Source organism: Hypanus sabinus, chromosome 3 (genome assembly GCF_030144855.1).
Source record: "Hypanus sabinus isolate sHypSab1 chromosome 3, sHypSab1.hap1, whole genome shotgun sequence".
NCBI lineage: Eukaryota > Metazoa > Chordata > Chondrichthyes > Myliobatiformes > Dasyatidae > Hypanus > Hypanus sabinus.
In genome coordinates this window covers 186,866,852-186,891,687 of record NC_082708.1, presented here as the reverse complement: position 1 = coordinate 186,891,687, position 24,836 = coordinate 186,866,852, and the positions used below count along the sequence as shown (strand labels likewise).

Below are 24,836 nucleotides of genomic sequence, written 5' to 3'. Positions count from 1 at the left end.
TAATGAAGGGTCTCCAACTGAAACGTCGGCAGTTCATTTCCCTCCACTGATGCTGCCCGACCTGCTGAGTTCCTGAGTGTATTTTATGTTGGTGCATGATCTGTTATTTCCTGGCGAATGGTAACTGTGCACGGGGCAGTATTTACACAGCATTCACTACAATCACTGTTCATTAATCGGAATCGTCTCAACTTTCCTGTTTGGTTGAACCCAAATCTCACCAACCCTACTCATATGTGGCCTTCTCAATGCTGAGTCATGTGGCTGTTAGCAGAGTTAGCTACAAGCTAAGTTTGAATATGAGCCCTGGCGAGATGGTTGCATACATATAGAACTGTACAAAAGTCTTCAGCAAATATATATAGCCAGTGTGCCTAAGACTTTTACGCAATACTCTATATATAAATAACACTATTGTAGCTTAGATTATACTTTATGTCTTGCACTGTACTTCTGCCACAAAATAACAAGTTTCGCAACCCATGTCAGCGATAATAAATTTGATTCTGATTCCGCCTCTCTCCACCGCTGATGCCTCAATGTAGACTGGCATATTTCCTAGCTGACGATCCTCGTTAAGAGCTGCAAGTTGCATAAAAACTAATATTACCTCAGAAATAAAAACAGAAAACATTGAAATTCTGTTTCTATTTCAGACTTGCAACATCTGCTGCCTTGCTGCCTTATTTTTGCCTTTTTAGCACCATTTCAGGATTAATTGGTGACCATCACTCAATAAAACCAGTCTTGTTTTCACAAGCCAGGAGTTTGGCATCACGTGATGACACAGGTCACACATAACTGGAGTTGCCAGGAAAATCAGATGTTTAATCAGCAGCTGCTTTAAAAATAATACACATAACATAAAAATAGGACAAGGCGGCCATTCAGCCCTTTGCTACATTCAACCACTTTAAAAGATTGTGGCTTCTTGTGAGCTACTTAAAACCCATGATGTTGGGCCAATCTTGTAAGCTACTCTAATCAGGCTAACCCTTCCAATCCATATAGCCCTCCATTTTTCTATCATCAATATGTCTACCTAAGATTCTCTTAAATCTCCAGTGTAGGTATCTGCCTCCACCAAGACACCTAGAAGGTTGTTCCACACACCACCATACTCTGTATAAAAAAACAACCTCTGATATCCCACCTAAACTTTCCTCCAATTGCCTTACAATTATGCCTTCTTGAATTATGCATTTCTGCCCAGGGAAAAATTCCTCTGGCTCTCCTCCTGATCTATACCTGTGAACATCTTATATACTTTCATCGGGTCATCCCTCATCTTCCTTCACTCCAAGGAGGGAAGCCCTAGCTCACTCAACCTCCCCTAATAAGACATGCTCTCTAGTCCAGGTAGCATCCTGGTAAACATCCTCTGCACCCTTTCTAAAGCTTTCAATATCCTTCTTATAATGAGGTGACCACAACTGAACATAATACTCCAATTATTAGGGTTTTATAGATCTGTAACATTACCTTGTGGCTCTTGAACTCAATGCCCTGACTAATGAAGGGCCCTCAAACCATATGACTTCTTAATCACCCTTTCAACTTTTGTGGCAACTTTGAGGGATCTATGAATGTGGACCCCAAGATCCTTCTGTTTCTCCACACTACCAAGAATCCTGCCATTAACCCTGTACTCTGCCTTCAAATTCAATCTTCTAAAACAAATCACTTCACACTTTTCCAGATTGTACTCCATCTGCCACTTCTCAGTCCAGCTCAGTTCTGCAACATCTCCTCCACAATCACCATCAGCACAGGTGCACCACAAGGCTGTGTGCTTAGCCCCCTGCTCTACTCACTTTATAATTATGACTGTGAGGCTAAATACAGCTTCAACGCCATACTTAAAGTTGCAAACGACACCATTGTTGTGGGCTGAATCAAAGGTGGTGGTGAATCAGCATTAAGGAAGTAAATTGAAAGTCTGGCTGAGAGGTGCCACAACAACAACTTCTTACTCAATATCAGCAAAACCAAGCAGCTGATTATTGACTTCAGGGGGAGAAACCCGAAGGTGCATGAGACAGTCCTCAATGGGGGATCAGAGGTGGAGAGAGTCAGCAACTTTAAATTCCTCAGTGTTATCATTTCAGAGGATATGTCCAGGATCCACCATGCAACTGCCATTACAACAAAGGCATGGCAGCCTCTGCTTTCTTAGAAGTTTACTAAGATTTACATGTCATCTAAAACACTGACAAACTTCTAACAGTGGAGCATACTGACTGGCTGCATCACAGACTGGTATGCGAACTCCAGTGCCCTTGAATGGGGGGAAAATAAACAAAAAGTAGTAGGCACAGCCCAGTCCATCACAGTTAAAACCTTCCCCACCACATTTACACATTTACAAGGAGCTCTATTCCAGGAATGCTACATCCATCATGCTCTCTTCTCATTGCTGCTATCAAGAAGGAGGTACAGGAGCCTCAAATCCCACGTCATCAGGTTCGGAAACAGTTATTACCCTTCAACCATCAGGTTCTTGAAGCAGAGGGGAAAATTTCACTTACACCAACTCTGAACTGATTCTACAACCTATGGAGTCACTTTTAAGACCCTACAACTGGTGTTCTCAATATTTCTAGCTTAATTAGTTATTATTATTATTATCTTTTTTTCTGTTTTTTAATTTGTTAGACCTCCTCTGTTGTTCTATTAATTCTACTGTGTTTCTTTCAATTCACAGTGAATGCCCACAAGAAAATGAATCTCAGGTTTGCATATGGTGACATATATGTTCTTTGATCATTGAGCTTTGCATCCTGTCAATATCCTGTGGTAATCTATTACAACCACTATCCTTTGTGTCCTCTGCAAACTTAATAACTCACCTTTCCACCTCCTTATTCAACTCACACTCCAGCTACTGAAATTCAGAGGGACCCACACCCACACCACCCGGTTCAGGAATATTTATTACCCTACAACCATCAGGCCCTTGAACCAGTGTAGATAACTTCAACTCTGAACTGAACTCTATGGACTCACTTTCAAGGACTCTACAATACATGTCCTCAGTATTATTTATTGACTTATTTATTATTTTTTATTTCACAGTTTGTCTTATTTTGCACATTTGTTGTTTGTTAATCTTTGTGGGTAATTTTCAATGCCTTTTTTGTATTTCTTTGTTCTATTGTAAATGCCCACAAGAAAATGATTCTCAGGGTTGGCATATATATACTTGGATCATAAATTTACTCTGAACTTTGAACTTTTAACAGTAGGTCACATGTAACCTGGCATTTCTTGCCCAGTCACTGACCACATCCATTGATCTATTGACAATGTGTTCTGGTGTCCAGGTAAACTCACCTGCTTCATTGCCGCCTCTCCGATTTTGTCCGAGTGCTTGCGGATGCTCTCGAGAAAGTCCTTCAGGTCGGACATGGAGACTTCCTTAATCTCCTCCCTCAACCTGGGGATGTTCTCCATCATGATCGTGCAGAAGCGGTAAGGATTCACCCGAGGCAAAAATGTGTGTTCCATATACTCCATAATCTTCAGTGCAGGGTAGTGCCTGATGGGAGAAGGGGACGGAGTGCAGCAGGGAGGTTGAAGGGATGAACGAGGGTCAGAGAGAAGTATTGGAGTGAAGGAGAAAGCGAATGAGAAGAATGAATAATAGGGGAGGCAAAAAAGAAGCCAAAGGAAAAGAGGAAAGTGAGAAAAAGGGGCAAAGATGAGCCAAAGAAAGAAGTCAAAGGAAAGAAGGTGCAAAAGAGGGGCAGAGATGAGGCAAAGGAAGAGGCCAAAGGAAAGAAGGAAGTGTAAGTGGGAATGAGGTGGAAGGGGAGAGGAAGGCGGAGAAAAAAAGAGTCGAATTCCATTAGTAAATGGAAATCAAGACATGATACCACTACTAGGTACATTCTCCCCTCTCCACTGCTCTTGCTATTTCTCTCAGCAGCTCCCAGCTCCATGCTTCCATCTCTGTCTATGACTCTCCATCATATAGCAAGTTCCTTATGCAAAACCTGCCCTTTCACTTCATCCCTTCCCACCATCTAGGGATGTAGGGAAGAGATTCACTCTAAGCTAAACCTCTTTCCCCAGTGTTCACATTATGACTTCCTCTGCACTGGAGACACAGTATGTAGAATGGGTGACGGCTCTGCGGAGCACCTGAACTTAATCCATAGGAGAAAGATTATCTTTATTTGTCACAGGTATATCAAAACATTGAAACATACAGTAAAATGAGCTGTTTGCATCAATGACCAACACAGTCTGAGAAGGTGCTGGGGGCAGCCCACAAATGTCACCACGCTTCCGGTGACAACATCTTATGCTCACAATTTACTAATACCAGTACGTCTTTGGACTTCCTCTGGGAGGAAACCAGAGCACCTGGTGGAAACCAGGCAACCTTGAGGTTCGTCTCCTTGCAGGCAGCTACAGAACAAAGAAACCCTATACAACCCATTAAAAGAAAAGACAACCGTCAAACACTCTGTGTGCAGAGAGAAAAGAAACTATTCTTGTAAAGTATAAAAGTAAGCAAATAACATTCAGAACTGAAGTTCACAAAGCCAGGCATCACTGCAACCCATTCACAAGTCTATTAGACACAGGTCACAGCACACAGATGAGTAAAGCTTGTGGAACAGCAAACTGTCCCTCGCCTCCACCCCCAACGTGCTGACCAATTAATGTTATGGCAGCTCATTCGTACACAGATGAGTCTGCCAAGAGGAACATCGGGGGTCACCCTCCTCCCTATTCCTGACATATACCAGGAGCGTTGTGCACGAGAGGACTGAAGCATTGTTGAGAATCTCTACCACCCATCCCACAATCTCTTTGACCCATTACCATCAGGACTAGGACTGTCAGACTGGGTAACAGCTTCTTCCCTCAGGCTGTGAGACCAATGAATACCCACCATCGAGGTCTAATCACTAGGACGACGAGCTGTTTACCTGTGCTGTGCACTTTACTACATACATTTTGAATTATAATTTACTAACTTAGCTGTGGTAATATTTTGTTTTATATGCTGTGTGTGATAAATGTTTTGTGGGTGCATGGTGATCCAGAGGAACATTGTTTCATTTCCTTGTATATACATACAGTCAAATGACAATAAACTTGAACTTGAACAGGGTGTTCATAACCCAGTAATGGCCTAGAATTGAAAAGTAAAGGTTCAGACAGCATCTGTGAACAGAAACAGAACTGAGTTCTAAGCAGCCTGGCTGCAGTGGTTAGTGGAAAGTTTTATAGTGCCAGTGATCCATGATCAGGATTCGATTCCCATCGCTGTCTGTAAGGAGTTTGTACAAGCTCCCCATCACCACATGGGTTTCCTCTGGGTATTCCAGTTTCCTCCCATATTCCAAAGTCGTATGAGTTAGGCTTAATACGCTGTGGGAATGCTATGTTGGCGCTGGAAGCCAAACAACGAAGTAACTTTGAACTTTGAATCCTAATTCTCCCCAATCTCTTTCAACTCCATGCATAGAGTTGGTGTGAGTGAAATTATCCCCTCTGCTTCAAGAGTCTGATGGTTGAGGGGTAATAACTGTTCCCGAACCTGATGACGTGGGATTTGAGGCTCCTGTACTTCCTTCTTGATAGCAGCAATGAGAAGAGAGCCTTATCTGATGCCACGTGCCTGTGACGCTGCTGCAAATAAGTTTTTCATTGCACCTGTGCACACATGGACTTGTGCAGATGATAATAAATTCAACTTTGACGTCAATGATCTTTTATCAAAGATAGTCTCCTTTTTGATTTCAAATTGCTCCACATGAGTCCACCTGAGAGGGAGATTTGCTTTCAGGAAATCAAGATGATAAGCTAAGGCAGAAGAATGTGATATAAAATAATAAAAAAAATTAAACAAAGACTGGCACAATGCAATTTCTTTTCAAAAGACAGATAAAGATTAGCTTCATTTGCCACATTTTATCAAAACATTGAAATGCGTTTTTTGCATCAAATCAAATGTTCCTACAACCAATTATCTCACTTAAAGTACTCTATCTCGTTACCTCATATTCTCATTATTTATTGCTATTTATATTTGCATTTGCACAGTTTGTTGTCTTCTGCACTCTGGTTTATCTTTCACTGATCTCGTTATAGTTACTGTTCTACAGATTTGCTGAGTACGCCCACAGGAAAATGACTCTCAGAGAATGTGTGTGGTGACATAAATATACTTTGATAATAAAATATAATTTGAACTTTTGAACTATGAAATCAAGTCTAGCAAGGATAACGCTGGGGTAGCCATGTTTTCAGAGTCAATGTAGCATGCCCACAACTCACTAACCTTAACCATACATCTTTGGATTGTGGAGGGAAACCGGAGCACCTGGAGAAAAGCCATGTGGTCATGGGGAAAAGCACAAACACCTTACAGACAGCAGCAGGAACTGAACCCAGATTGCTGATCGCTGGCACTATAACGGCTTTACGTTAACCACTAAGCTACCCTGCCGCCCCAACAAGGCAAAAACAAAGCGAATGATGCATTAATTTCTCCTAAAATGTGGTAGGAACTTAGCAGCTCAGGCGGCATTGATGGAGGGAAATAAACAGTCATTATTTCAGGCCTAGATAAGTGATTGTGGAGAGGATGTTTCCTATAGTGGGCACAGCCTCAGAGTACAAGGGTGTCCCTTGAGAACAGAGATGAGAGGAATTACTATACCCAGAGGGTGGTGAATCTGTGGAATTCATTGTCACAGGCGGCTGTGGAGGGCAAGTCATTGGGTACATTTAAAGCGGGGATTGATTGGCTCTTGTTTAGTCAGGGCATCAAAGGTTACAGGGAGAAGACAGAAGAATGGGGTTCAGAGGGATAATAAATCAGCCATGACTGAATGATGGAGCAGACTTGATGGGCTGAATGGCCTAATTCTGCTCATATCGAGAGGACATGATTTGAGAGTTAGGGGGCAGAAGTTTAAGGGAAACACGAGGGGGTATTTCTTTACTCAGAGAGTGATAGCTGTGTGGAATGAGCTTCCTGTAGAAGTAGTAGAGGCCAGTTCAGTTGTGTCATTTAAGGTAAAATTGGATAGGTATATGGACAGGAAAGGAGTGGAGGGTTATGGGCTGAGTGCGGGTAGGTGGGACTAGGTGAGATTGAGAGTTCGGCACGGACTAGGAGGGCCGAGATGGCCTGTTTCCGTGCTGTGATTGTTATATGGTTATATATGGTTATGTCTTCTTGGCTGAGGCCCTCAATCAGCAATGGGACAGTTGGGGTGAGGAACCCCTCAAATAATGAAAGGGTGTATCATCTCAGGGGACCACGTGAGTGGCAATGGTACAAGGTTTGTGCATTTTTATTGAATTTACACGACCGAAGGCAACAACCATGAATGTAAATGTTTTTGCTCTTTTCCTTCCTTCCAGAATCAGAGGGGAAACTAGTCAATTGGGCCATCGGTTCATCGGGGCAGAGATTTATTTAGGACAACTTTTAAAGAACAAAAACTAATTGATTCCCTTCATTTATTTGGGACACTGCCGCTTACTGTTGCCAAACAGTTTCTAACTTGATTCAGTCACATGTGCTTGTGTGGCTGTTAAACAGCACACTGCGCTTAGAGCAAACAGGTTTTGAATAGCATCAGTTGCATATGTTTGTGTTCAAAAAGTAGTGATTTTTGTCACTGAGAACTGGCAAGAAATAAGCAGTAAGACAATTCAGAATGGCTTTGCTCACTGCAAAGCATTCAGGCTTGCAGATGCCAGAAAAGCCATGAATGAAAATGAAGTTAGGCACTACAAAGTATTTGAAGGTATTGACAATCATCATGAATACTACAATGAAATGAAGATTTGGAGGATGCAATCATTGCAAGCATTGTATGAAGGCAGTCCATTATCTGCACTGGGTGTCTGCACTAATTTTGTTCCTATACAATCAAAAGAATACAGCAGTGTATTGGTTCTCTGTCGTAAGACTATAAGACTATGAGACATAGGAGCAGAATTAGGCCTTTCAGCCCATCAAGTCTGCTCCACCATTCCATCATGTCTGATCCCGGATCCCACTAAACCTAAACCTTCCTTCTCGCCATAACCTTTGATGCTCTAACCGATCAGGAATTCCACATATTCACTACTATTCTCTGGAGAAAATGATTCCTCCTTCTCTTTGTTCTAAAAGGTCGCCCCTCAATTTTGAGGCTGTTTCCTCTAGTTCTGGATACCCCCACCAGAGGAAACATCTTCTCCACATCCACCCTATCTAGGCCTTTCAACATTCAGTAGGTTTCAATGAGATCCCCATGCAGTCTTCTAAGCTCTAGTGAGTACAGGCCCAAAGCTGCCAAAAGCTCCTCACATGTTAACCCTTTCATTCCCAGAATCATCCTAATGAACCTCCTCTGGACTCTCTCTAACGACAACACATCCTTTCTGAGATATGGGGCCCAAAACTGTTGACAGTACTCCAATTGCGGCCTGACTAGTGACTTTTATAGCCTCAGCATTATCTGCTTGCTTTTATATTCTACTCCCTTTAAATATATGCCAATATTACATTTGCTTTCTTTACCACAGGCTCAACCTGTAAATCAACCTTCTGGGAGACTTGCACAGGGACTCCTACATCCCTCTTCACCTCTGAGGTTTGAATTTTCTCCCCATTTAGATAATAGTCTGCACTATTGCTCCAAAATGCATTATCATACATTTCCCAACACTGTATTCTACCTGCCACTTTTTTGCCCATTCTTCCAGTTTGTCTTGTCCTGCTGCAATTTCAATGCTTCCTCAGCACTACCCACCCTTCCACCTATCTTTGTATCATCTGCAAACTTTGCCACAGGGCAAACAATTCCACTACCTAAATCATTGACAAACAATGTGAAAATTAGTGGTCCCAATACTGACCTTATTTCCCTTTTGAAAATCCAAGTAAATGACATCCACCGCCTCTCCTTTGTCCACCCTGCTTGTTACTTCCTTGAAGAACTTTAACAGATTTGTCAGGCAAGATTTCCATTTACAAAAACCATGCCGACTTTGACTAATTTTATCATTAGTCTCCAGTACCCCGAAACCCCAACCTTAATAATAGACGCCAACACTTTCCCAACCACTGAGGTTAGGCTAACTGGCTGTAATTTCCTTTCTTTTGCCCTTCTCCCTTCTTAAAGATTGTAGTGACATTTGCAATTTTCCAGTCCTCCAGGACCATTCCAGAATCAAGTGATTCTTGAAAGATTATGATCAATGCATCCGTTATTTCTTCAGCAACCTCTCTCAGGACTCTGGGATGTAGTCCAGCTGGCTCAGGTGACTCATCTACCTTAAGACCATAGAGTCTGTCTAGCTCTTTTTCCTTGGTAATAGCAATGGCACTCACTCCTGCTCCCTGACACTCACAGACCTCTGGTACACTGCTAGTGTCTCATATTTCATCTTTCCCCTTCTTATCGCTTTTTAAGTTGCCTTCTGTTGGATTTTAAAAGTTTCCCAATCATCCAACTTCCCACTCACTTTTGCTACCTTATATGCCCTTTCCTTGGCTTTTAAGCAGTCCTTAACTTTCCTTTTCAGCCACAATTGCCTACCCCTGCCATTTCAGAACTTCTTCTTTTGTGGGACATATCTATCCTGCACCTTGTGAACTATTCCCAGAAACTTCAGCCGCCTCTGCTCTGCCGTCACCCCCACCAGTATCCTCCTTCTATCCACCTGGGCAAGCTCCTCTCTCTTGACTCTGTAATTTCATGTATTCCATGTGACACTGATACATGTGACTTATGCTCCTCACTCTCAATCATATTATGATCACTGCCTCCTAAAGGTTCCTTTACATTAAGCTCCCTAATAAAATCTGGATTATTACACAGCACCCAATCTAAGATGGCCTTTCCCCAAGTAGGCTCAAGCACAAGCTGCTCTAAAAAATCCATCTCTTAGACATTCAACAAATTCCCTCTCTTGCAATCTGACACCAACTTGATTTTCCTAATCCCCTTGCATACTGAAGTCCCCCTGTTACAATTGTGACATTTACAAGGATGTTGCCAGGATTGGGGAGCATGGCTTATGAAAATGGGTTGAGTGAACTCTGCCTTTTTTCCCTGGAGCGATGGAGGATGAGAGGTGACCTGATAGAGGTGTATAAGATAATGAGAGGCATTGATAATGTGGACAGTCAGAGGCTTTTTCCCAGGGCTGAAATGGCTGAAATGAAACGAGAAGGCACAGTTTTAAGCTGCTTGGAAGTAGGTACAGAGGAGATGTCAGGGGTAAGTTTTTTACACAGAGAGTGGTGAGTGTGTGGAATGGGCTGCCAGCGACTATAGTAGAGACAGATACCTGGACAGTAATATGGAGCTCAGAAAAATAGAGGGCTATGAGTAACCCTAGGTAATTTCTCAGGTAAGGACATGTTTGACACAGCTTTGTATTGTGCTGTAGGTTTTCTATGTTTCTATTATCCTTATTACATGCCTTTATCCAGCTGTCATGGTCCCGTCTGGCTAATCCCCACCTTGCTATTACCTCAGTAATTGGGCTTCAATCCTGTCGTCTAATTTCCAATCATTCCCAGTTCCACTAATTACACACACCTGCCTGCCATCAGTAAATGCAGGATTAAAAACCCTGGAATCACAGTAAGGAGCTGCCAGTTCGTTGGTTGACTCTTGTATGAGTAACCTTGTTTCATGGTTCTTTAGGACTGGCAGTTCTAAGTTCTGCATCATTTCCTGGATTCTCTACGTGAACCTTGTCTCTGTGTAAAGATTCTCCTGGATACCTACTCCACGCTCGCTATGGTGCAAACACCTCCTGACTGTCTCTGTGGCTGTGTCCTGCACTTGGGTTCGTCCCCAGCCACGTACTTGCAACACCAGCTCCCTTTGCAATCTCAACCCCACATCTTGGCCGTTATTTGGAGGCCTACATATGACTGTTATAATGTTTTTTTTTATCCTTGGCAGTTTCTTAACTCCTCCCGCAAAGATTCAACATTCTCTGACCCTATGTTGTATCCGATGATGTGAGTGAAACCTGTATGGGAGCTTTTAAAGTGGAAAAGCTTTAGTACTGGGACAGTTCCAGTCTCTCAACCTCAGAAGTCCAGGACCAGTGGTGCGAATATTCATCTCAAATTGGCATCTTCCTTCGTTGCAGTGGATGACCTTGACTTCCGTGCCTTATCATACCTTTCACTCTCCACAATGTGTGGCAAAACTGTCTCCTTGGCTTTTGGATCCCACTGTTGATCTCATCCACCCAGTGTGCCAGAACTGACTTTGCATGCTAATATAGACACATCCTTATCTGAAGCCTGCCAGCTACCCTCACCTGGTTTAACTCACCTATCAAAGTGGTGTACTGGGGGTGTGGCCGCTGTCACATGCAAACAACTACTTGGGAGTCACAGGTGAGAGCTGAGTGTCTGGTGGGGACCAAAGGTGAGTGGGCTGCCCTGGAATGGACAGTGCAAGCCCCTTCACCAGAGGGGCTACCCCTCACTGGACACCCCAAACACAGCAGCGTACACTGAATGAATTACTCCATCGATAAAAATTAGGAACTAATACACAGTTTTACAGTACTGTCATAGCATTGGTAGTGCTCTAATTTATTCTGTATTTCATTGAAATGCATAATTTAGTTAAATGGTGGTTGGTCTTTTTTATACCTTTTTAACCATTTCCATGAAACTTCAGCTAAGTGGGGCAGCTGCTTAATTGGACCAAAATGAACTGTTCATGATGTGTCCCAATTAACTGGAATCCACTGTATTTAATTATGAATAACGTCCATTTTTGTCACAAAAAAATGCCAAATCCCACCCTGATCTTTCCCCTCAACTTATTTTCCAACCTGCTCTACATTTCCTCACTCTTCTTCAAAGAATGCCAAAAAATTGCTTTGAAGATTATACCTTTCACCAGCCTTTCATGTGAAAGATGTGGTGCTTCGAAAAAAAAACAAAAATAAAAATAACGCAAAATACACCAAAGGCCATTTCCAGGGTTTTGAAAAAGATGTATTTTTCTTAAAAGTTGGAATAAAATTTGTATTTAAAGCAAGATGAAATTCAAACAAACAGGGCAAATCTATTTTCTTTACATAACTATGTTTGTACCTCAAATAGAGATTAGGAAAAGGAACAAAATGAAACAAATGTCTGCATTGGATTATATTCTCTGACTGGCAAATCAGTTGGAGATATTTAAAAGCATGTTCCTCTTCATGATATGATGAGTTTGAGCATCAGTCCCAAGGATTATATTCATTACTGCTAATCCAAGCTTTTACAAAGCTCCCTTTTCCCCACACGCCTCACATTCAGCTCCAAAGCCCGAGCTTTTATATCATCACAGTCTGCTTCCCTCTCTCATCTGAGACTGTCAGCGATGCAATTACTACAAGGGAACATGATTATCCCTCCATCTGTTAGCAGACCACCAACCATTTTATCCAAAGCTCCTTATCTCAAATTATATCTATCAAGTAACGAAAGCCTTTCAGCGCATTTGCAAGGTCCTGACTGTTGGTCCTTTAGGTCAATATTGGAAATTAATCCGAGTTAAATCCTCTCCTGCAGTCCCCTCTCCAGTGTTAAGTACTTTATTGATTAAGGCTCTTATTAACATTGGAGCTGTGACCTCAGAACGGGTATAAACAGCAACAGCTTGGGAGTGGGGTAAATACTGGACGACATATGCTTGCCAAAACGGCACACTGCAAACGAGGTGGACGGACCTCTGTTGCGTTTTGCGCTCCTACTATCTAGTTCGCTACCATACTAAGCTAGCATGTTGACTTGATAAAATCTACCTCATCAGCAGGAAAATCAAGTACCCTGGAAACGTTAAAACAAGTATTAAACAGGAAATGCTAAATCTGTCACATGAGCAGGCAAATCAGGTACTAAAACAAATGTTAAACCAATAGAAAAAGCACCAAAATTTGCCTTTTCCCTCAACAAGTTTATTCTGGCAATTTGCTCTTTCCTAACATGCACCTTTGCCTCTTTATTGCATTCCTTCAATATATCCGTCTGTTCCTTCCTTGGTTTCTGTTAAATGCATTTATAAAGATTTAAAGATTAGCTTTGCTTGGCACAGGAGCATCAAAACATACAGTGAAAGGCATCATTTGTGCTGACAGCCAACACAGTCCGACACGGTCACAGGGGAAATGTCCAAACCGTCTTTACAGGTCAGGCAGCAATTCACTCCTAAGCTAGCCCACTGCATCCAGTGTTCACGATGTGACTTCCTTGACACTGGAGGACTGTAGATTGAAGGAGTATGTAGATTGGATGATTGCTCTGTACAGCACCTCAGCTCAATCCAGAGGAGAAAGATTTGTCACAGGTACATTGAAACACTGAAACATACTGTGAAATGCATCAGTGCCCAACACAGTCTGAGGCTGCGCTGGGGGGCAGCCTGCAAGAGTCCATGCTTCCGGTGCCAACATAATTTAGTAACCCTAACCGGCACGTCTTTGGAATGCAAGAGGAAACCAGAATACCCAGAGGAAAACAGCACGGTCACAGAGGGAACGTACAAACTCTTTACGGACTGTAGCAGGATTTGAGCCAAGATCATGGGTGTTATGAAGGGATACACTACTGTGCTGCCCCAGTAGCATTATAGTTTGTGAGTCAGTGCAGGGCAGCTAAACAAATAACGTACAAAGGCAGAGTGGGAGATCAAGAGTTGGCCTTGCTCTCTGATCTCACAGCTATCGCTGTGAAGCATTGCACTGATAGCTACCCTATCGTGCCACCCATATGCAATATGTATTTTCTACATTCCAAACTCAAAGTCCAGTTTATTATCATCTGCACGTCCATGTGTGCACAGGGGCAATGAAAAACTTATTTCCAGCAGCATCACAAGCACAGAGCGTCAGATAAACAGCATTCGCAAGAAAATCATAGATTAACCATTAATTATACACAATTTTTCAGAATCAGAATCAGGTATAGTATCACTGAAATATGTCGTGAACGTTGCTGTTATGCAAATCGGAGCAAAAAAAATAGTAAGGTAATGTTCATGGGTTCATTGTCCATTTAGAAATCGGATGGCAGAAGTTGTTCCCGAATTTTTGAGCATGTGCCTTCAGGCTCCTGTACCCCTTCCCTGATGGTAGTAATGAGAAGAGGGCATGTCCTGGGTGATGGGGGTCCTTAATGATAGATGTCACCTTTTCTGGCATCGTTCCTTGAAGATGTGCTGGATGCTTGGCACGGGATGCGCAGCTAGTGCTCATGACGGACCTGCCTAGAGTTCACAGCTCTCTGCAGCTTCTTTCAACCCTATACAGTGCTCCACTCCATGCCAGGTGGTGATGCAGCCAGTAGAATGCTCTCCATGGTACATCTGTGGAAATTTGCGAGACTCTTTGGTGACATAGCAATTCTCCTCAAACTCCTAATGAGATATAGCTACTGCCGTGCCTTCTTTGCAGCTGCATTGATACGTTGGGCCCAGGACAGATCCTCAGAGATGTTGACACCCAGGAATACAGTTAGTACTAAAACCAGAAGTCTATTTTAGCGTAAAATGCTCAAAGAGGTCTTGATGTAGCTGTTCAAGAACCTGATGATGAAGGACTTCTGACTTCTGTACCTCCTATCCGATGGTAACTGCAAGAAGATGGAATGGCCCAGATTTAGGGAGCATTTATGATGATGGATGCTGCCTTCTTGAGGCAGTGCCTACTGCAGATACTACCCAATGGTGGGGAAGTGAACACAATCAGAACAAAAAAAAAATTTGTTTTAGTACAAAGTGGTCATAGTGTTGCAGTACTGAAGAAGTGATTAGGGTGAGCTGGCTGATTCAAGAATCGAATGGTTGAAGGGCAGTAGCTGTTCCTGGCACGGGACCTCAGGCTTCTGTACCTCCGGCCCGATGGTAGCAGCGAGAAGATAACGTGGCCCGGATGGTGGGGGTCTTTGATGATGAATAACAGAGTTAATAGTTCATGTTGGTGACTATCCATCAGAGCTGGAGTAAAGGTCTTTGATCTGAAACTTTAACTGCCTCCACAGATGCTGCATGAGCTGCTTAGCATTTCCAGCATTTTCAATTTCAATCAAAAATAACAGCTAACAGAGCATGAACTGCCATTTGTGGAAGAGATCTGCAAATGTCTGCCTTCTCCTGTTCACAGAAGTATTTCCTGACTTCACTTGAACAGCCTGGATCCAATTAGGAGATTATGCCCCCTGGCCCTCCTCCCCACCTGGTGGAAATAATTTCTCCCCATCCACCTGATCAAATCTCCTTAACATCTCCAATACTTAAATAAAATCACTTCATATGCTACCGTGGGGCAGGGCAGTAGCATAGCAGAACTGCACTGTAGCGCAGTGGGATAACACGATAGCACTGTGGTTAGTAAAACGCTATTATAGCACCAGTGACTCGGGTTAAATTCTGCCATGTTCTCCCTCTGTCTGCGTGGGTTTCCTCCGGGTGCTCCAGTTTCCTCCCGCATTTCAAAGATGTGCAGGTTAGTAGGTTAGTTAATTGGTCACGTGAGTGTAATTGGATAACGTGGACTCATTGGGCTAGAAGGGCCTGTTATATGTGCTGTATTGCTAAATCTAAAAACCTATAACTTCCCAATTTCAGTGGAAAACAGCAGTTGGCTGTTTAATCAGAACTTAACTCACGTAGAATAGACATTTTGGCACAGACACAACTGTAAACCACACATACTAGAAATCTGAAAAAATAAAACAGAAAATGCCAGAGATACTCAACAAGTTGATAGACAGACAAGAGATTGCCATGATAAAACCACACAAGCTGGAGGAGCAATACCTCATATACCATCTAAATGACATAAACAGCAATTTCTCTAACTTCTGGTAATCTATCCCCGCTCCTCTTTTTCTCCATTCTCTCTTCTGGCTCCCCTCTCATCTCTTCTCTTCTTTTCACCTGCCCATCTTCTCCCGCTGGTGCCCCTCCTCCTTTCCTTTTTCTCATGGTCTACTATCCCCTCCTATCAGGTTCCTTCTACTTCAGCCCTTTATCTCTTCCACCTATCACGTGCCAGCTTCTTGTTTGGGCATATGCTCTCAAAAAGGTTTGCCGCCCCGCTCTAAACTTTTCCCATCCATGTACGTGCCAGAGTACCTTTTGAACGTTGTTAACGTACCTGGCTCAACCACTGCTCATTCCATATACTGTCTGAGTGAAAAGGTTGCTCCAGGTTCTCCCCTCTCAACTTAAACCTATGATGTAGAGCTCTTACTTCCCCAACAATGGGAAAAAGACTGCGCACATTCACTCTGTCTATGTCCCTCATAACTTTTATTTGCACACAGCAAAATTCATTTGCCATAATTTTACACTTCTTAATTTGGCGTGACTTAATAATTATACATGTGCAATATATACACCACACGATGCTATTGCAGTCGGGGCATTCTGGAGTCTGGAATTCAGTTCAGGTGCCATCTGTAAGGAATTTGTACGTTCTCCCTGTGACAGCGTGGGTTTCCTCCGGGTGCTCTGGTTTCCTCCCACATTCCAAAGACAAACCAGTTGGTCATTACAAATTGTCCTGTGATTAGGCAAGGGTTAAAGAGGCAGGTTGCTGGGCAGTACAACTCTGTGGGAAGGTGGGGCCTGTTCCATGCTTTATCTCTAAATAAACGTAAAAAGTAAAAAATATCAATATTAAAGAAGTCCGCGCTGTTGGAAGTTCTGCCCCTCGGCTGAGTCACTTCTTTTACCTGACTCAGACGAATGCTGGAGACCCCTCATCACTATTCAGACTGTCTTGCCATTCCTCATCACCAAAGCAAACTACCTGCCATTACAATGCTGACACAAGAGAATGCAGACATTAGAACAAGACAGGTGAAAATGAAGGAACTCAGCAGGTCAGTTAATATCGGTAGAGGGAAGTAGAATGTCAAGACCCTTCATTTGTTTGTTAGATCTTGCTGTACACATATTTCTGCTGTAGCACTAGAATGATTGATTGATTGATTTAACGGTGTGACACCGAGTAGGCCCTTTGAGCCATGCTGCCCCAGCATTCCACAACTCTGATTTACCCTAACCTAATCACAGAGCAATTTACAATGACCAATTACCTACTTGGTATGTCTTTAGACCATGGGAGGAAACAGGAGGATTCGGGGAATACCCACGCCTTCCACGGGGAGGACATAGAGAGACACGTTATAGAACGCACTGGAATTCCGGAACGTCGAAACTGTAATAGTGAAGTGCTAACCACTACACTACCGTGGTTGCATCGCAGCCTGGCACAGAGGTCCCGGTGCACTACATCAGAAGAGGATGCAGACGGTTGTGGACTCAGCTACATCCAGCACAGGCAGAAACCTCCCTATCATTACGGATGTCTTCAAAAGGCCGTGCCTCCAGAAGGTAGCATCCATCATTAAGGTCTCTCACCATCCAGGACGTGTCCTCTTCTCATTACTACCTTCAGGAAGGAGGGACAGGAGCCCAAAAACACACACTCAACATTTTAGGAACAGCTTCATCCCCTCTGCCATCTGATTTCTGAACAGTTTAAAGATTAAAGATTAGCTTTATTTGTCACACATGCATCAAACGTACAGTGAAATGCGCCACTTTGCGTCCACCAACAGCACAATCTGAGGATTATGCTGGGGGCAGCCCGCCAATGTTGCCACACTTCTAGCACCAACATAGCTTGACATCGACTCACTAACCTTAACCCGTCTTTGGAACGTGGGAGGAAACCAGAGCACTCAGAGGAAACCCATGCAACCATCAAAAGAATGTACAAACTCTTCACAGGCAGCACTGGTCCGTATGGAGACGTACAAAAAAGGTGGATGAACTCAGCATGTCGGGCAGCATCCATTGAAAGGAGCAGTCAACGTTTCGGGTCGAGACCTTTTGACAGTCCTGATTTGTACATCTTGATTTGACCACAGCATCTGCAGTGTGCTGGTCTGTATGGATTTTTCAGTCCATGAACCGATGAACACTACCTCCTTATCCCCCTTTTCCACTATTCATTTATTTTATTTTTTATTGTAATTTATAGTTTTTTTTATGTTTTGCACTGTAAATGAGAGTGGACGTGGAGAGGATGTTTCCTACGGAGGGGGAGTCTAGGACCAGAAGGCACAGCCTCAGACAGAAGGATGTCCAATTAGAACAGAAATAAGGAGGAATTTCTTTAGCCAGAGCATGGTGAATCTGTGGAATTCATTGCTACGGATGGCTGTGGAGGCCAAGACATTGTAAGGCTACGGCTGGAAGATTCTAGATTGGTCAGGGCCTGAAGGGATACAAGAAAATGGCAGGCAATTGGTTCTGAGAGGGAAATAAACCAGCCGTGATGAAATGGCAGAGCAGACTCGATAGGCCAAATGGCCTTATTCTGCCCCTGTATCTTACGGTCTTATGGATGGTAAATCTGAATCTAATACTCAGGTTAGGCATGACCTTGCTGAATAGCAGACCAAGCATTAAGGGGCCAAATGGCCTACATCTATTCTTCAGTTCACAAGGAGTACAGAATCATAGACTCTTTGATCCTTTGGTCCATCTAGTCCTGCTGAACAATGAATCTGCCTAGTCCCATTAACCTGCACCCGGACCATAGCCCAGTACTCCTGTATCCATGTACCTATCCAAATTTCTCTTAAATATTGAAATCGAACCTGAATCCACTGCCGCTGGCAGCTTGTTCCACACTCTCACCACCCTCTGAGTGAAGAAGACCCCCCTCATGTTTCCCTTAAACATTTCACATTTCACCCTCAACCCATGACCTGTAGTTCTAGTCTCACCCAGTGTATCAGCTCTGTAAACTTATTATTTCAGAGACTGGGTTATGGAGTGTAAAGTTGGTGCTGACCTATCCATGACCCAGAGCTCGACTGAGCTGGCTTATTATGTACACGACCAAAACACAATGAAACCCATTACTGGGGCTGAGGAAATACAGAAATGCTTCTCGTTAGCATTTCCAAGCGGCAAGACCAATTCTTTCCAGGAGCAGCATAAATCATTGTTCTTTTCCTTTTCAAATAAAAACATAGGTTACTGCGGTAATGTAACAAATTTAGGATTGGACAGTCAAAGCTGCTTGGAGACCCAACTCATAACAGTGGCCTTGGCAATAATTCAGTTCTTTATAAGTAACTCATGTAATGTTTTCCTTTTGGGGGAAAATAGTTTCAGTGATATTCATTATGGCGTTCCTCAAACAGTTTAAAACACTGCAAACCTTTGTGGCATTTTAGTGGTAAGTTCATGCAATTACTCAGTTGGCCTGATCAAAGAATGTTCAAGGCTTCCCTCAATGTCTTGAATGAAGTACAATGCAGTGTGAGGCAAAGTCTCAGAGACTTACTCACAATGAGAAGATTCAAAGGAACCACTGAACTGCTGAAAGGTTACTGCACCTCATATCCTGGACTAGCATGTATAATGGCAATAGGTTAAGCCAGCTAGGGCTTTTCTCTCTGGAGCACAGGATGAGAGGTGACATGGTAGAGGTATACAAGACAATCAAGTCATCACACACTGGGGTCTTCCCTGCTCGCAGTGAATGACAATGACTTCTTCTGTGCCTTCTAATGCCTTTCACTCTCCACAAAGCGTTGCTAGCCATTCGATCTCACTGTTAACTTCATCCTCCCTGTTTACCAGAGCTGACTTTGCATGCTAGGATAGGTATGTCCCTATCTCACTGGGGTACGAGGCACTCCATCTACCTTCACCTGGTTTAGACCACCTGTCGAAGCGGTGTATCGGAGAGTGGCGACTGTCACATGTAAACAGTTACTTGGAGGCACAGGTGAAAGCTGAGCATCCGGTGAGGACCAAAGACGAGTGAGCTGCCCTGGAATGGACATGACAAGCCCCTTCACCAGAGGTGCTATCCCTACCTGGACATCCCATACACCATGTCAGCTGTCATCGGTGGATACAACAGACAACCAGTCACGCAACGAAAAGAGTGGACAGCCAGGGAATTTTTCCCAATGGCTAACATGAGGAGTCATAATTTTAAGGTGATTGGAGGAAAATGCAGGGAGGGATGTCAGGTAGCTTGCATACACAAAGATTGGCGGAGGCATGGACCGCGCTGCCTGGGGTGGTGGTAGAGACCAATACTTTTGGGACACCTAAGAAACTCTTAGACAGACATATGGGGGTTAGATTGATAGAGGAAGTTAAAAGGATGCACAACATCGTGGATGAAGGATCTGCTCTGTGATGTACTACTTTCTATGTTCTGCACGTTTGTATTTTATCATGGCTTCATACTCCAAATACAGGTATAAGAGAACAAACAGGAAACTGTTTATAGGAGGTAACTGGAATTGGTCATTTGAACCATGACAAGAAGAAATTCGAACACAGATGAGTGTTGGGAATTCTCTTTCTGAGGGGGCTGTACATCCAAATGAGATTGATTTACCTCTGCACACTAAGGGATTCAGCAAATGTGGAGATCAGGCAAGAACATCGATGAGGCATAAACTCAGCACAGTCGTATTGAAGGGCAGAGCAGGATGGTGGGCGCACATACCCCATACCTGCACCTTAAGTGTTTATAGTCACACAGATGCATAGAGCACAGAACCAGGTCCTTCAGTCCAAACTGAACATTTTCACATCCATCTACTTATCCAAACCCTTAACTGTTGCAATTGAATCCACATAAGACCCTAAGACCATAAAACATAGGAGTAGGATTAAGCCATTCAGCCCATCAAGTCTGCTCTATCATTTCTTCATGGCAAATCCTGGATTCAATCCAATCCCACCATATCCCCTGATGCCCCAACCAATCAGGAAATTAACAACTTCCGGCTTAAATATACCAATGGTCTTGACTTCCACTGCAGTCGGTGGCAGAGCATTGCACAGGTTCACCACTCTGACTAAAAAAATTCCTCCTTACTTCTGTTCCAAAAGGTCACCCCACAATTTTGAAGGCTGCACCCTCTAGTTCTGGATACTCCCACCATAGGAAACATCCTCTCTACATCCACCCTATCTAGTCCTTTCAACATTCAGTAGGTTTCAATGAGATCTCATGCATTCTTCTAAATTCCAGTGAGTACTGACCCAGAGCTGCCAAATGCTCCTCATATGTTAACCCCTTCATTCCTGGAATCATCCTCATGAACTTCCTCTGGACTATCTCCAATGACAATACATCTTTTCTCAGATAAGGGGCTCAAAACTGTTGACAGAACTCCATGTGCAACTGACTAGTGCAGGCATGGGCAAACTACGGCCCGCGGGCCATATGCGGCCCATTAAGCTTTTTAATCCGGCCCGCAGAACTTGATGAAATTATATTAATAAACCTTGTTAACGTTTTTTCCCCGCAATTCTGGCGTTTTCCCAATAGATGATGCAATCTACATACATTTGTGGCGACCCATTTCTTGGCACATCCGAACCGGCTCACAATTAGCCAGCGTTCCGGCTAAGGGAGATAGCCTGCGGGGATTTGCGAGCACAGAGCTTTGGAGCCTCTGCGCCACGGGGGGCAGATTGAGGGAGGCTTAAAAGTGAGGCTGGGGATTTCGAAAAAAGTTTTTTTCTTCGACTGCAGTTACCGACTCCGTGTCGTAATTTTAGTGCTGCATGTAGCACACCGCTACACATTGACCTTTGTTGAGGTGCAGCGCATTACTCCACATTTGCGCTTTACTCTTTGTTCGGCTCGACCTATTTGTGTGAACAGGCGTTCAGCGTCATGAACATCAACAAAGCCAGCCACAGATCCAAGTTAAATGACTAACACCTCAGATCCATCCTGAGAATCGCCACAACAAAACTAAATCCAGACTTTGATGCACTGGCTAAAAAGAGAGACCACCAACACTGTTCCCACTGAAATTAAAAATAAGTTTCTTCGTTGTGTTATGTAAAAAATGCATTTGAAAATATTTTTTTCAATAAGCCTTACATGTTACATGTCATTTCTGTTAAGTGATGGACATGAGTAGTGCGCAGGTGCACGTACGTTCTCAAAATAAAAAATGCGCTCCAGATCAAATAATGCGCTCCGCATACTGGCGCGCTGTCACTGTTCTGTCCTTGCGCTGGTCGTTGTTGAGTTTTGGCACAGGGGACAATTGAATAAGAAGGAGCAGGACAAGTAGACCTGCATCTCCTACCGTTTTTGAAATAAAGACAGGCAGGAGGAGAGTGATGATGATAATATCTTGAAGGATAACAGAATTTTCAGTGCTTTAAAATAATAACTGTTACTATTAAAAAAAGCTGTATTTTATTCATTTAATTTTCAGTGTTTTAAAAGTCATTTCAATAAATAGCTAAATACCATGGGACTTCAAAGACAGATATTTTGTTGTAATGCATTTGTTCATTTTCAATTGAAATTAAAGCACATGTTTTCTACATATCCCATGATATTTTATTTTCTCTTATGAGGTGTATTACCAAAACACTCCGTCCATCTGCTCCTGGTCTGGCCCCCCTGTCAAATTTTAGAACCCTTTGTGGCCCACAAGTCAAAAAGTTTGCCCACCCCTGGACTAGTGTCTTACAAAGCTTCAACATTATCTCCTTGCTTTTATATTCTATTCCCCTTGAAATAAATGCGAACATTGTATTTGCCTTCTTTACCACAGACTCAACCTGTGAATTAACCTCCTGGGAGTCTTGCACGAGGACTCCTAAGTCCCTCTGCACCTCTGATGTTTGTATTTTCTCCCCATTTAGATAATAATCCGCACTATTGTTCCTTTTACCAAATGTATTATCATACATTTCCCAACACTGTATTCCATCTGCCACTTTTTTGCCCATTTTTCCAATTTGTCGAAGTCCTGCTGTAATTGCATTGCTTCCTTAGCACTCCCTATCCCTCCACCTATCTTGATATCATCCGCAAACTTTGCCACAAAGCCATCAATTCTGCTATCTACATCATTGACAAAGTACTCATTAAGTTCATCTGCCATTTCTTTGTCCCCCAGTACTACCTCACCAGCATCATTTTCCAGTGGTCCAATATCAACTCTCAACTCCCTTTTATTCTTAATATAAATGAAAAGAAATTTAGTATCCTGCTTTATATCATTAGCTAGTTTGCCCTCATATTTCATCATTTCCCTTCTTATAGCTTTTTAAATTGCCTTTTGTTGTATTTTAAAAGCTTCCCAATCATCCAACTTCCCACTCACTTTTGCTACCTTATATGCCCTTTCCTTGGTTTTTATGCAGTCCTTAACTTCACTTGTCAGCCACAGTTGCCTAACCTTGCCATTTGAGAACTTCATCTTCTGTGGGACATATCTATCCAACACCTTATAAACTATTTCCAGAAATTTCAGCCACCTCTGCTCTGCCGTCATCCCCACCAATTTCCCCCTCTGATCCACCTGGGCAAGCTCCTCGCTCATAACTCTGTAATTCCTTTTTTTCCATTGCGATACTGATACATGTAACTTATGCTTCTCCCTCTCAAATTGCAGTAGGAATTCAATCATATTATGATCACTGCCTCCCAAGGGTTCCTTTACATTAAACTCCCTAAGATCTGGGTTATTACATAACACCCATTCTTTCCCCAAGCAGGCTCATGCACAAGCTGCTCTAAAAAGCCATCTCTTAGGCACTCAACAAATTCCCTCTTGCGATCCAACACCAACCTGATGTACCAAATTCCCTTGCATACTGAAGTCCTCTGTTACAATTGTGACATTATTCTTATTTCATGCCCTTTTCAGCGCCTGTTGCAATCTCAAATCCACATCTTAGCTACTATTTGGAGGCCTATATATGATTCCCATAGTGCATTCCCAGCAATACATTGTAATACATAATAATGAAACCTATAAATTACAACAAGAAATATATATAGATAAATTAAATACGTAGTGAATAAAGAGCTATAAAAATAAATAAATAGTGTGGTAATATTCATGGAATCATGTACCATTCAGATGGCAGAGATGTTCCTGAAACACTGAGTGTGTGTCTTCAGGTTCCTGTACCTCCTCCTTGATGGTAGGAATGAGATGAGGGTACCTCCTGAGTGATGGGAGTCCTTACTAATGAATGCCACCTTTTTGAGGCATTACCTTTTGAAGATGTTCTCGATGCTTGGTAAGTTCCCATCAGGATCTCCTTCAATAGCGCACCTTTCACCCTAAACCTATGACCTCTCATTCTCGCCTCAGCAGAAAATGCCATTCAGTAAAATTGTGCTGAGTTTATGCTTCATTGATTTTTTTGCCTGATCCCAAATCCCTTGAACTCCTTAGTGTCCAGAGATACATAAGTCTCATTAGGATGAACAGTCCTCTCAGAAAAACAATTCCAAGCATTCATAACAATCCGTGTACTAATTGTGTACTTAGCTCCACCTGTCCCATTGACCAGCACCGGGTCTTCAAAACCGTAGGGACACAAGTGCTCCTCCAGAGAGTAAACTGGAAATCTGTTTATAGTTGTGTCAAGATACAGTTAAAAACACTGGGAAAATGGGCGGGGAAACGGTAGATGGAATTTAGTTCGGACAGGTGTGAGGGGTTGCACTTTTGCAGTAAAAACATGGGTAGTGCTTACCTGATGAACCATAGGACGGTGAGGAGTGAAGCAGAACAGAGGAGTCAGAGAATACAGACCCATAATTCCTTGAAAGTGGCATTGCAGGCAGTGCTTTTGGTACATTGATCTTCTTAAATCAAAGCATTGAGTACAAGCAACATGCACAAAATGCTGGTGGAACACAACAGGCTATGCAACATCTAAAGGAAGCAGTACAGTCGACGTTTTGGGCCGAGACCCTTCGGCAGGGCTAACTGAAAAAAGAGATAGTAAGAGATTTGAAAGTGG

General features: G+C 42.9%; 1 protein-coding gene across 5 annotated transcripts in view; it reads right to left on the bottom strand.

The window, feature by feature from the left end:
• Positions 1-24,836, bottom strand: part of LOC132391962 (exocyst complex component 6B-like) — an 845,841-nt gene that overhangs the window by 667,011 nt on the left and 153,994 nt on the right. For all 5 annotated transcript variants that reach the window (XM_059965781.1, XM_059965785.1, XM_059965784.1 and 2 more), the window contains exon 6: positions 3,334-3,538. In XM_059965781.1, the coding sequence (XP_059821764.1) occupies positions 3,334-3,538 (205 nt within the window). The remainder of the gene's footprint in view (positions 1-3,333; positions 3,539-24,836) is intronic.